Below are 14,243 nucleotides of genomic sequence, written 5' to 3' on the forward strand. Positions count from 1 at the left end.
TATTTAGATAAGTTTCAGCCACACAAAATGGGGAAGATTATGTACTTTGGACTTGCATCAGTGGTTGGTATTGCCCCTGAAGAGTCATTACCAATTTCACCTTGTGAATTCATCTGAATATGGAAGACTGCAGAGGGATGCACAAAAATGTGGAAATCATTTTTAACTGCACAGATTGGAAGATTGATCTGAAAATACCCAAATTTCAAGATATCATCAAATAAAATTTTCAAAATTCAAAAAGTCCCTTCTATTACAGCAAAAATTATGAAAGCAAGTGTTTTGCACATTGAATTCTTCTGTTTTGTGAAACAGGAAAAGTAAGAACAGAAGTTTTGCATAAACCCTGCTAAGGAATGAAATCATTCACATGCATGTTCAGACATAGAGCAATAAAGTAAAAGGCTCAGTTACACCAAACAGCACCGAGGTGCAGAGACCAGCACAAAACTACTTGGTACCTACAAACAAAAAACTCCACATCTCTCACTCCTGCCTATTATCACATTTACATTCCCAGCCTACACAGTCTATCAAAGTGTTTTTTCTCTGTTTCCTTTCATGTTCCTAGCTGAGAGAGAAATCTAGGAAGCCGGCTGTGCTTCTCACATGGGGAAGCACAGGAGGTGTGCTGGGTACCCCTTCCACCACTAACTTCCACACAGAGCATCCATTGTGATCCAGCTCTGTTTTGCTGGTGGAGAGGGGAGGGCTCTGGCAGCCACCTGTGTTACTGGGTTGTTTACAGCAAGATTGTTCCACAGACAGGGTGCCAGGACCTGTGCACAGGCATTAGATTAATTTCTCAGTTTTCTGAGAAATAAACTTCTTTAATCTTCAGAAATTCTTGGCAATTTTTTGTCATGTTCAGGGAATGTGAACATGTCAAGCCCTTGCAGGGAAAGGGTTCCTAAATTCATACTGATACTTAGAGGTGCCCGGGAGGACCTAATGCCTTTATAGCTCAGAATTTACAGCATGGATTAATGCAGGGGGACAATGAAATACTGATTGAATGATTAACACCACTGAAAAAGAGCTTCAGTCTCATATATCCATAGATGGCCAAATATTAAAGGCACTATTTTGTTTATGAAGGGGCAACAGCAATGACCTAAGGAAAACATAATACAAACAAAGTAGAGAAAGACAGAACCAAAATGCTAATGGTCATGCTTGTACACAGGTAACACATAGCAACAGGTGTGTAGGAAAAAAATATGAGGCAGCTAAATATAGAGGAATTATTCTCATGGAAGAGATATGAAGAAGTACAAGAGGTTACACTACAAAACAGAAAAACCAAAGCAACTTACTTTAAGACACTAAGCAATAAAGTCTTCTGCTCAGTAAACATCAAATTTATGAAGAGTGAAGCATTGTACACAAGAAAATGAGCAGCCATAGGTTTGGCTGACACAGATGAAACAGCTTGTGGCTTAGGTAGTCTGAAGACATGGACTTGTACATTTAGACTGTCATCTGTCAAGATCAGATGTCCATTTCCACCCCTCTAGTGGGAAATACACAGATTCTTCTGGCATGGTTGAAAAAGTTTCACACCAATCTCAGCAAGCAACAACAAAGAAGTTACCATAACCAAGAGCTTCCTCTTTATGAGCAGTGAAAGGGGATAGTCAGTGTGAATAAGGATAGCTTGTGTGTGTGGAAACATGGATCAAAACTCATCCTGCAGAGTTTTTACAACATGTGGAAGACATGATTCACATAAAATACTCGGTTCACTCAGAAATAATCTGCTCAGACATTGTGTGTAACATACATGGTATTAGCTCCTTCACTTTATGCCATAAAGTCAACTTAAAGACATGGGAAAGCCCCCATTATTTTTATTCCTCCTGAACCTCTTCTGGAGCTCTCTACAACTAACTGGAATAGACATTCCAGACTTGATATACCACATCTGATACAAAGAAAGTATTCATTCCTTGGGCTGTCAAATATTAGAGGAGGCAGGATGAAGTGAAAATGGCATATTTACTCTCCTATAATATACTCATGTGTCACATGAGCGAAAAAGTGATAGCATTTATTCAACAAAAAACAAGAGGAATAAAATAAATTTGTGAGTCAGACTTTTTAAGATTATTGGAACATACATTCATACAAATACACTGATGAGCTTTTCCTCCTCTGTGTAGAACAGCATAAATTGTTATGACAATTTTAATCCACAGACTGAGGTTAGTGTCTGCTTATTGCAAAGTATTATTTTGTTCAAAGTACCCCCCAGCTGTTAAAAAAAGGAAAAAGAAGATTTTTCTGTGCCATTTTGTCCTTTACTGATCTTGTTAGGATATGAAGTGCTATACAAATACTTCAGATTAATATTAGTTGCAAAGGCAAATTCAGTGAAGGTACACGCCCCTGTACTTACTGTTCTACACAACAATTTCCTAGAAATACCTGTCGAGGCTTGAAATTACCAAGTTCTGTCAAAATATTTGCCTTATGATCACAACGGTAAGAGCTCACCAGCCATGAATATTCACAGCCTCAACTTTTCCAAAACTTTCCAGGTTTTCTACTTAGCATGTTAAGCCTTTGCAATGTTAAAAGAAGACTGTGGAAATGTGGCATCAAAGAGAAGCTACAGCTTCACTTCCAAGCAGTTCGCTCCAAGTCAAACTCAGACATGTTTATACATGAACTATCACCCACACTTTACATGAAACATGGTGAAAAGTTTTCCCAACCTCGCCTCAGCCTTTAAATAACTCTTCAACAAACACACCTTCAGAAATAAAATTCCCACAGATTACCACACCAAATATAAACAAGCCATTCGGGGAGCGGGGGGGGGGGGGGGGGGGGAGTAACAAAAGAGATTTGCCAAGACATCTGCAAAGGCACCAGAAATGCTGTCCACAACAGAAGCAGACAAATGTCCTCATGGAAAAACCATGGATGAAAATGACAACCATTACAAAGATGAACAAAAACACATAGATAAACAGTAAAGGGTATTTTTGCCAGCAAATTAATTCTATTTAAAACTATAAACTATAAGTCCTTATGAAACTGCAAACTTTCGTGTTTCCAAAAAGACATACAAAGTATTTTCAAAAAATAATTCAACCAACTAAACTTAGATTTAAACCAGACAGCAAAAACTACAAACTGACTGCAACTATGTTTTTTATTACATGTTATTATTTTTTCCTACATTCTCAACAATCTCCTTCCTCCTTTTCCTACTCTTCATGCTTTGTAGGGGAAATTTTGTTTGTTTGTTTTTTTGTTTGTTTGGGGTTTTTTTACTTACTGTATCTTAAAACCTCCTCTCTTGCTATCAACCTGCTGTCTTTGCCCCACTGGAACCAATATTGTTTTCTCTCAAATGGTCTAAGAGCAAAGTGATGTTAAACTCTCATAAATGAGTTTGAAGCTATATAATGTGTCTGCCTGTTTTGTGCCTGACAGCTTTGTGAGGTTCCCTTCACCTACATTTGGTTTCATACAGTAAATTTCAATAAAACCAATTAGACTTTGACAGACACACTAAATTTCCACCTTCATTAGACATATATATTTTTAATCTTTTCAGGCCTAAATAGAAACTTACATCTTTTCCCAGGACTCGAAGTTCAAATTGTGTTTCCTTGAAGTGAACTTTTGTAATTCTAGGCCTGTAGTATTGAGAAAAAAAGGACAGATTTTCACAATCTTTTAATTTCATGTATAATAAAATATAAAGTTGTATACATTTGCATACAAAGACAAAAAAAAATCACAGGTAGATTTATATTTCAGGTATGTCCCAGATGTCAGCAGACAATTAGTGATATGTAAACACTTCAGCATGAGTATGCTAAAGGTGATCTACTATTTACAATACGTGGACTATCAAAGAATTAAAAATCTGCATAACCCAGAAAAATATTAAGAATTCTATGTATACTTTTTTAATATTGCTATGATTAAACTTTCAAATAGATACCACAAATCACAAACATCCATACAATATTGTTATTGTTTTAGTGCAGACTGCACATATAAATAATACATACCAAAAATACTTTCCTACTTGTTTTTTATTCTTGTAGATAACAACTCCTATGGGTGTTAATCCTAAAAAGTATTCGGATTTGTTTTCACCCTAGAAAATAAAAATCTATGTTATTTATACAGTTGCAAGTAGAATCACAGTATCAGTGAGACCCAGTGAGAAATTCATCCTGGTGACTTTAATATACTGTTTCACTCTCTCTACACATGAGAAAATAGTACTTAATCTACTTATGAAAGCTTCTATATGCAAATTTGTAGTTCTGAGGGAAAAGAGGCAAGAAAGAATGGCAGTGAGGGAAAGAAAGGGAATTTCATGCCTTGGTGAAAAACAAAAATGCCCTTTTTTTCTTTTCTTACTGAATTAATTTTTGCTATTTGGCAAATGGCCAAACTCAGAAACTGAATTCCTTATTCAGGCATGAATGCAACAGATATCCCAATTTCCAGCTGACAGTAAATAGGGATTTTCTGACCTATAATACAACCACACAGCTGCCTTCTCCATCCTAAAATAGTGTCAGCTGCTGCTGCCTCCAAGTGAAGTAGCTCCTTTGGGAGAGTCAAGGTTCCTTTTTGTTGCTCAGAAAGGGCAATGGTATGCAAGAAGAGCCACATGCATCAACTCCTCCGAAGGAAACCATTCCTGAAGTCAGGATACAAATGTCAAACTGCACTGGGAGAGAACAGGGTGAAAGCCCTGAGTGTCAGAAGGTCCCCACCACCCCAATTTACAGCCAATAACCAGAGCCAGAAGCAGCTTACAGCTGAAAGAGTGCAAACCCTAGTGCATGAGGTTAAAAGAAAGTCAGCTGGAAAAGCTCATTCACCTGCCTACTTGAGGCAATGAGGAAGAGCCCTGCAAGTCTGAGCTAGCAGAGCATGAGCAGCAGAATTATCAACTGTGAGAGGCACTGACTGGAGACACTGAGAAAGTCCTGTGTGATTACAGGGCTGACAGAGGTCAAGCACAGCTGGCAAGCTCTGCCTGCACTCCCCAGTGAATTAACTGCTAAAGGCAACTTTACTTTTAATATGACCAAAGGAGGAAAATAACTGCATCTCGCTGTGTGTGCAGCTTCAGTCTCCAATGAGGGCTTCTGAAGTAATTTAAGTAGGAATAATGATGTTCACAGGTTACCCAGGCAGGGATTTCATTGCACAACAAAGGCAAGTTATGAGGCAAAAAAAATTCCAGGCTGTACTAATTTAACATGATTTTGCTGGATCATGTTGAATCTTGTTCCAGTAACTCCCCATTTTTTCACTGGTAGGAGGGGAACAAAGCCTGGGATATTATTACAATTAAGCTATAGGGTGCATTAAAAAGTACTTTATATTTCAGGCTACACATTTCTTAGAGGAAATACATATTTAATCTTCAGGTAGTATCTTGATTTCTTTATTTTCTTTCAAGTAATTTTACAAAGTACTGACAATCTAACTTAGTGATCTATCTATACTATAACTCCCCATTTGAACCCTTGATCCCTTAATTTTCTTTTATTAAAAAAAAAACAAAACAAAACAAAAAAAAAACCCAAACAAAACAAAAAACAAAAACACCTGCCACAAGCAGAATAATTCAAACAAGATAGAATGATGTTTCCACCAGGAGCACATAGCCTCCAGGTGATGACTTGGATCCAAACCCAACATACATGCTGACAGACAAAAGAAATTGAGGGGTTTTCTGAGGCAATACAGACAACTTGCAATGCTGCATGACACAACACGGGAAAATGGAAACATACTCTGGATCTTTAGCAAAATCTTGAAAACAAGTATTTTAAAAAGACAGAATGCTACTGCTACTCCACCCTAATTGCAATGGTATTGAAAAGGTTTCAGGACACATTTGCTCTTATTTAAAATAAAATAATGTGCAAATTCTTCTGTCAAAGACAAAAGTGACAACCCTCACTCATGTCTCCTGACACTTGCACTAATTACTTCTTTTCTACCTGAATTATTTTTATCCAGAATATAACAGACGGGTTTTTATAGGCGTAACACAATCACAGCATTTGATCTGGAAATCATTAGGCTTTTGTATGTATGAATAACTGAATCCTCTTCATCTGTAAATATGTGTTCCTTTGCATTTCTTGATTAGTGTTCCCTTTACAGTTATCCTGTGGCAACAAGACTACTGTTTCACACATTAGTGCAGTAATTATTTTTCACAGTTAGCACTTACATAAACAGGATGGAGATCCACTCCATACATTTCCAGAGATTTGGCCACACCTAAGTAGTTCACTTCTGCTTCAGCAGGAACTTGACCCCTGTAAACACAATTATTTTTAGATATCTTCTCATTCCAATCAACATATCAAAATAGATCATATTAATAAAAACACTTTTCTGGACACATATGCAGCCCTTCTTACCAGTTTTTTTTTTACTGTCATTGTGTTTTCAACACTGAACTTCTTATTCCAGGTTAGACTAGATCTCTAGTGGTCTCCTAGCACAGACATACATGCTATCATATATATAATGTTTTCAAATGCAGGGGCTAACCTTTTCCTTGCTGTCAGAAACACAATTCACACATTTCGTTTTTAGGCTTCAATATGCAAAATAAGTTTTTTTCCCAATAAATAAATTATTATTAATACAGCAGGAATAGTATTACTGCTTGGGATACTATTTCCCCATAGCAGTGTTGAAGCTCCTGAAAGCAAGGTTGATAACTTCAGAGAAATTATTACATTCTCCATAAAATATTGCCTTTATTAAGTCACACCAGCTGGTAGCACCCAGGACTGCTATGTTCAAAACAAGATTTGGAGTCTCTCTCATGAGATTAGCCATTTTCAAAGATATCAATCCATCAGTTAAAAAGTACCACTGACAGGAAATAACAGGGAAAACTGGTGAAGGAAAAATCCTGGCTAGTAGGAACATATTTGACATTACCAAAAATGTACTTATTTTCAAAAAGAACAATACAACTAAATAAATTCAAAGCCTTATCCTCAAAATATAATTTGCTCTTTGCTTAATATCTGTCGCTGATACAAGGATGAGATTCTCTTTTGTAAGCCTGAAATAGTTGAAGCCATGTTTTCATTTTTACTTTTTTTCAATACTGATCTGAAAGCAGCTTGACTGTTATTAGGAAAGTACAGCACACCTTTTAAAAATATCAGCTCAAAAAGATGCATATCCTGCTTCATCCTGTTGGTTTTCTTGGGGAAATACTTCACTACCTTTCAAATTCAAGGTGTGAAGTAGAGCATTCTACATTCAACATTTTGACCAAAGATCTGGAAAAGTCCTGCAATATGCACATTCCTGCTTCTTGTGTCACCATTCTCTCTAGCCTAGAAGCTACCATCCAGGTTTTCCCAAGTTTGTTCTATGGCTGACAAAGAAAAAAGAATTCTCAAGTTCAAAGACACGAAGCATCAGTGCTAGCATGAATGCAATAGGTATTTAAAGGTATCCAAAGGCATTTGAAATTACTTCTTTGTATCTGGGAGATGGACAGCTTCAGCTCATTTTCAGCACTGCCACTTTTCCAGGTGCTCTTCTCTCCAAGGACTCCTGGAAAAGCAGCAGACCTGAAGCTTGCAAGAGAAATCCCTTTCTTCAAATCCCAGTAGATATGTCATTCATTATCTGTATTCAGAACATGCAGAACCCTGGATATTCAGCACATCAGTTAATGTCATATCTGTCACATCTTTTATACACTTTTGCTGTAAAAATTTACTCTGCAGCTCGATTAATTTAAAGTCTTGTATGTATATCTCAGAAATGTAAGCAAAATGTTCAGAGGGTTGTATTGTCTTACTGAGTTCACAAGCAGGCTAAATGCCAGTCCTGCGCAAAATGGATTAATTACCCCATTACTGAATTAGGGTACAATACAACACCAATTTAAACCCTGCTGTTGGTCTTTACTTACTGACCAGGCTTATAAAAATGCTGATGCACTTACTCATCTATTCTCACCTGCCTCTGAAGGGACCAAAAGGCTCAAATGTCAAATAAATTGTTTGAATGTGTTTTTATAAACACTTTCACAGCAATACATCATGTTTTAAAACTGAATTTGCAAAAATATTGAAGGAAACAAAGATGTGAGCTGGATCTTCTGATGGAAGCAGATGGAAGCCAGAGGTAGAAATCCTCCCAAAAGCAGATGGAGAAGCCAGAACATGAAGGGAAGAACTGACAGGGACTGAAAGAACTCCCATTAGTACAAAGAGAGCTTCATTTTTATTATGTGTGAAAACACAAACTCTCCACAACATCACACATGCCAAAACTAAATCAGTATTTGCCAGTGGGGATGACAAAGCTGGCAAAGTGACAGTCATGCAGCTGACACACGCACACCAACCTCTGGATGGACAAAGGGCACCTGAGTGCCACTTGAGGCCCTAAGCAACATTGAAAGCCACTTGTAAAGCTAAACATCAGGGTCAATTTTGCTTTCCTTGTGCCCCACTGGCAGCATGAAATGTTGATTCAAGACAGCAGCAGCTGACTTGCCAAGCATCAATCAGTGACAGATCTCCCACAGTCTGAAATGGGCACTGTCAGCAGTGCAGCACCAGCTCTCCTGCCTGCACTGAAGGATTCTGTCCTCCAGCACCAAGTGTTTCCTCCCTCACAAGTGAGCCCCAAAGTCACTGCTTGATCCTCCAGACGTGCCTGACAACATCAGGTCCTCTCACACTGCTCTCTCACCTTGGAGCTGTCATGTTGGTTTATAGATGGGACTACAATCACAGTAGGCAGGCTGAAGAGTCAGAAACCCCCTCCACTTTCTTCCCTCACCTTCCTTGCTTTAGAAACTTTCTCAAAAACTTCATCTTTACTGAATCTCCAAAAAGCTATTGTGCTGTGTAAAAAACCCCAAAAAACAGAGAGAAAACATGCAACCAAAACCAGTTTTTCTCAACATAATCAGTAGAAGGAAGGTATATGCAGTGACATAGCTGTTCTGAAAAAAAAACCAAAAAACCAAAACAAAACCAAAACAAACAAACAGAATAAAAAAACAAGCCAACAAACAAACAAACAAAAAAAACACCCATGTTTCCATGTTGGGATCCAGAAAGAATAAAACCAGTTCCTCCAAACCCTTTCACAAACCTGTCTCTAAAATGTCTCTGGTCAATGAGACAACTGGGGATGCCCTCAGCCATTATAGCTTCACACTTGTTAGCTGAAGAGGTTGTGGTCACCTGTGCAGAAATCCAAGCTGGCAGTTGGGCTGAAGTAGCAATGAGTACATCTTGGCTTTCCTCTCTGTTCTGATGCTGCTAAATCCCTCATACCTAACTGCAGTCAAGCAGCAGAACAGTACCAGGGCTCCAAATCAGTAAGTGTTTTACAGTGATCCCTTCACAGTCACTGCCTTCTGAACCTGATGGCTACAGAAGCTTTAGAGAGAGAGAAATGGAGGCTGCTTAGTTCACAGCAATTCATTCCAAGTCTCATTTCTCACAAACAGCTTCTGTGATGTTGAATCCAACTAACTAGCTGTGACTCAGTTTCCTTTCTCTGGAATGGAAAAAACAATATTTTTTACTTTATAGAAATACAGGTTCTCAGAAATGTTATCAATTGGTATAAGGCTGTCATGCAACCACACAGAAATAATTAGTGACAACAAACTCTCTTCCCTGAAAGAGAAATCTCAGGTCAATGTGGCAACTGGCACAGACTCCAATTACTGGAAAACTTTTCAGAGAACATCTGTGACCCTGAGTTAATACCTATTCTCATTAAACAAGACATATATAACATTAACACACAATGCTACAGGCAAAAATTACTTAACCTTTATCCAGAGTGTGGCTTCATTATAGCAAAATAATCAAGAACTTTAGATCTACTACAAGATGGGTAACTGATTCTGTTTGCATTACTTTGACAAAGGCTATGATGAACATCCTCATGAAAGGGTCCTTATTGCTTTCATCTTCATAAATGTATTATATCACAATTGCACCTAACTTGGATTTGTTAGAACAAGCTTCCTTACACTTACCAGGAACATGAACTTGGAGATAAGCAAGCAAATGGTTTTTTTTGGCTCTACATATGAATTTCTGGCATATGTTTTATTAAAACTGCTGGCTCTGAAACACTCATACCTAGGTCTGACACACCTCACATTTCCAGCTATTGTCCTACTCAGTTCCTAAAAGAACAGCTTGAATACGTAAAGCCTTTCCTGCTTCTGAGAGGTATAACTGGATTCCCTGTGTCCTTCCCTCAAGTCTAGAAACCTCCACTCTGTACCACATCCTGTTCCTCCCCACCTGCCTGGCATCCCTGAGTCTGGTGTTACCTGCCAAGTTCCCAACAGTACTGAATTCTTACATCAGAGTCTTGTGTATCCGCTCTATGGCATCCTCCAGCTCTTCCTTCTGGTCAGGAACGAAGCGGTACTCGGACACGTAACCTGCAGTGTGCTTGTACGGGTCATAGTCCCCCAGCTCAGCTACAGAACACAAGGAGATAACAAAGGTCACCTGTGTTTCTTCTCAACCAAAAAATGTGTTATATAATCCACCTACTGATGTCCAGCCACCCCTCTCCAACTGACAGCCAATTTAATCAGCAGTCAGATAAGAAAAAAGGGAACAAAGGAAGAGAATACAGAACTGTTTGCATCAGCACACACAAACCCAAGAAAAAAATTGTCTTTGTGCATTTTAAAAGATATATAGAAGGTTAGAGCTAGAAAGAGCTAGAATCCTTGACAGGAGACTTACTGCTTCTACAGGCCAGACAAAATTTTGACCAGGCCAGCAAAATTTGAATTAAATGACATTGATTATTTGGCAGCATAGGCAAAACAAGAGTAGAAGAAAAGTCTAGTTTTGTAATATCTATGCTCTCATGATATATTGCAATATTACTGGCAGAAAAGTTTGATATTATTACTGGGACTTCAACATAAACTTGGAATACAAATGGAGGTTAATATCCTGTGAGTCCTAGAGGGAAGGTCTTCTAATGGTGTTCCTTGTGAAGAATCACAAGATTTCCTTTTTCAATAAAATATCAGTGCATTTCCTGGATATCAAATTCACTTTTGAAATAAAAATAGCTTTCCAAAGACTTTTCTTAAAGAACAGAACATGATGCATAGCCAATGTAATTTTGTTTGACACAACCCTGAATTTGTACACATTAGTCATGTCTGTTCGTATGTTGTAACATAATTATAAAACAAATATGCATCTTGGCCAGAAGTCACATCTACTGATCTTAACTATAATTGCATCTGAGAAACTCTGCAAAAGTTAGTATTTCAATTTTTTATAACCCTTGGCAATATCTGTACACTGGATTTCTCTGAGAAAGATTTCACAGGAGCTTTCTTATCCAATTCCCACTAAACCAAAAACATAGCCAAAAGGAGGCTTCAAGAGCCAAGAAGGAAAAGACTCATCTAACTACTGATGTTTCTTTCCTAAATGTTGAAATGAAATTGCTTGAAGAAGATGGTGATCTGCTCAGTGAGGATGGTGAGAAGTCTCACTGGAAAACCTCCATTAAAATTATGTGTTACGTGTCTGAGACAGACATTTCTTTACATATTTGGAACTACTGCTAGCCCTAAATACAAGGATGAATTTTTTTATAGAGCCCATGAGAATGCATACCTCCTAGTGCCTGGACTAACTTTAACTCACTGTATCCGTAATTTCGGGGTACGGATTGGCTCTAAGGGCTGAGTCGGTCAGGGTGGGGCACGAAGCAGGGCTGGGCCATTCCCATGGATCGTCCCAGTTGCAGCTGGTGCTTTACCAGCTCCTTAGAACTGTTAGTGACCAGGGGAATCTGACTGTTTAATATAAACAAAGGTTCGTGATGGCTCCAGAGGGGTGTTGACACGAGGCGAGACCTGCCCAGTGCTCTGATTGTCAAAGTGAAGAAGTTCATACAAGGACGGGCGAGCGGCAGGTACGGCAATGTACCTTGGCACTTTGGGGGGCTCAAGGGATCCCAGGGCCAGCCTTTGGGCAACTCTACAGCAGGGCTAGGGGCTCCCACATAGTCCCAGTTCCAGGACAGCAGCGGTCCGGGAGTGTCCGGGAGAGCTGTGGTGTGGTGCTCCATCACGACACCCGGCGCTGGGGTAGGTGCATATCCCACCCCAGGTGCGAGGTTATGCTGCTCAGGTGTAACCAGCCGTAAGGACACGTCGCAAAGACACAGCATTCATGTCCCTACGGGGCCGTGTCACTGGTGATCCTTGGCACACACCCACCCTGGCCGAGACGGCAAACCCCGAATGCGCAGGACAATGCGTCGCCACCTGGTCGTAACATCAGTGGACGGGCCCCTGTCATCTAAAAAAAGCTGTGGATCGAGGGGTTCCACTCGGAACATAACCTTGGCCATGTTTTAACTCTTCTCTCTCCCATAAACTTTCTCATTGTTTTCCAATAGCCTCTTTGAGATTAGAATTACAGGAACAGGACACTACACCAAAACAACAGCTCTCACCACCTTAAAAAATTACTAAAGAGCATGAATTTGCTCCTTTTACTCATTTCTCATAATAAAATGAAAATGCTACCATCATTGCATATTTTTCTGCTTCACACTTGCAGTATTTTTTCAGAGAAGGCATGTCTGCCAGTAAAGTGAAATGTGCATTGCAAACAATTTTTCAGAGAATGACATGTCATATTTCTTAGATGGCAAAATAATGTCAGAAATAATTGTACACAAGTAAATACTGCCTGGAATTTTAGCTTTTCAGATACACATACAACCTACCATGAAATCCTTATTATCTCTATTATGCCCATTCCCATTTCATAGACAAATTATTATGCCTTGTCTTTCTAAAATGGATATAAAAGGAGGACTATTTTTTTATGTTATATTAAGTGTTGTTGAGTCACACTTGTAACACCAATAATACAAATAATCTTTCCTTGATACATATCACTTTAGACAAATTTAAATTTAACACAGAAGAAATTACAGACAGAGGTCCCAGCATGGCTCTTCACACAATTTTTTGTTACAATTGTATTTGAATATAGATCTTGAGCTATTATGGAGAAAGAATAACTGCTCCAGTAGACAGACAGCTCCTCTCTAATTGATTGCTAGTTCTATAAGCATGCAGCATATAACATGCACTCCTTAAAAGATCTCTACTGATGGATGAATGTAGATAAATACTAAATAAAAAGAAAATTCTTTACTTCAGGTCAAATCATATCCTTCCATTAAGTAAACATGCATTTGTATTGATATAATGTAATTTTTGAGATAATATTTTCTGTAAGTCTCCTGACAAAGGTTTTGTCATATTCTACATGTAATCCAAAGTAATAAAGTCTTGAATACTTGACAAAATATTCCCCAGCAAAAGCAGAGTCTTCAGATTGATTTTAAAGTTTTTTCTTTACACTAACTTCCATATTGCTCCTGCATTATCTATTCGGAATGGTCATTTATTTACAGCTCTTGAAGTGAAATCAGTCACACTACTTCTGTTTGGGAGTGCATAAAGTGTTAATGCTATCTTCAGTCATCACTTAAGATTAATCACAATGCAGAATTGAAAGAAATAAGCCCTCAGTGGGCCAGGAGAACTTACACTGAATTATGTATGCTCCCAGCTGTGCTGCAGTATTGATTGGACAAGGTAAACGGCCCTGTAGAACATCTTGCTTTACCTGCAAGAAAAACTGATACCTAAAACACAGAAATAAAACAAAGTTGTTATTTTAAGTCCAATTAATATTTCAAAATCATCCCCTTAGCTGTGCACATATCATGTACCATAACCATGTGGCAGTAAATGCCTGTATTCCTCTCTAAATTATTCCCCCTATTGATCCTGAAGTAACAAGTAATATTCATCCAGTGGAAGAGCCCAGGAAAAGGGAGCAGTCACTATTATTTTCCAGTCTGCTTACATTGCGCAGATGCGATTACTTATCTACCTAAAATGACATTTCCCTCTTTTGACTTTCACAGAGCAGTCAGGAAGTGGAAAAGAGGGATAGGAATCAGAAAAATTGAACAAGAAACCTATCAAAGGGCAAAAGTTTAACCTCAACACAGGATCAGTGTAAAGGATGACTGGGTATTGGATGCTTGCTTACTCAAATATTTCCTCTCCACATACCAGAGTATCAAATACAAAGCAGCAGGGAGGTTTGATGGAGCCCATGAAAAAGATGGATGGGTGTGCCATCAACAATTAA

General features: G+C 38.5%; 1 protein-coding gene across 1 annotated transcript in view; it reads right to left on the reverse strand.

The window, feature by feature from the left end:
* EPB41L4A (erythrocyte membrane protein band 4.1 like 4A) overlaps positions 1–14,243 on the reverse strand; it is a 116,421-nt gene that overhangs the window by 46,563 nt on the left and 55,615 nt on the right. Inside the window, exons 5-9 of the mRNA XM_021524791.2 lie at positions 13,631–13,728; positions 10,381–10,501; positions 6,230–6,317; positions 4,032–4,120; positions 3,587–3,650 (exon numbers count right to left, since the gene is read on the reverse strand). Coding sequence (XP_021380466.1) covers positions 3,587–3,650; positions 4,032–4,120; positions 6,230–6,317; positions 10,381–10,501; positions 13,631–13,728 — 460 coding nt within the window. The remainder of the gene's footprint in view (positions 1–3,586; positions 3,651–4,031; positions 4,121–6,229; positions 6,318–10,380; positions 10,502–13,630; positions 13,729–14,243) is intronic.

The sequence above is a fragment of the Lonchura striata genome, chromosome Z (assembly GCF_046129695.1).
Source record: "Lonchura striata isolate bLonStr1 chromosome Z, bLonStr1.mat, whole genome shotgun sequence".
Taxonomy (NCBI): Eukaryota; Metazoa; Chordata; class Aves; order Passeriformes; family Estrildidae; genus Lonchura; species Lonchura striata.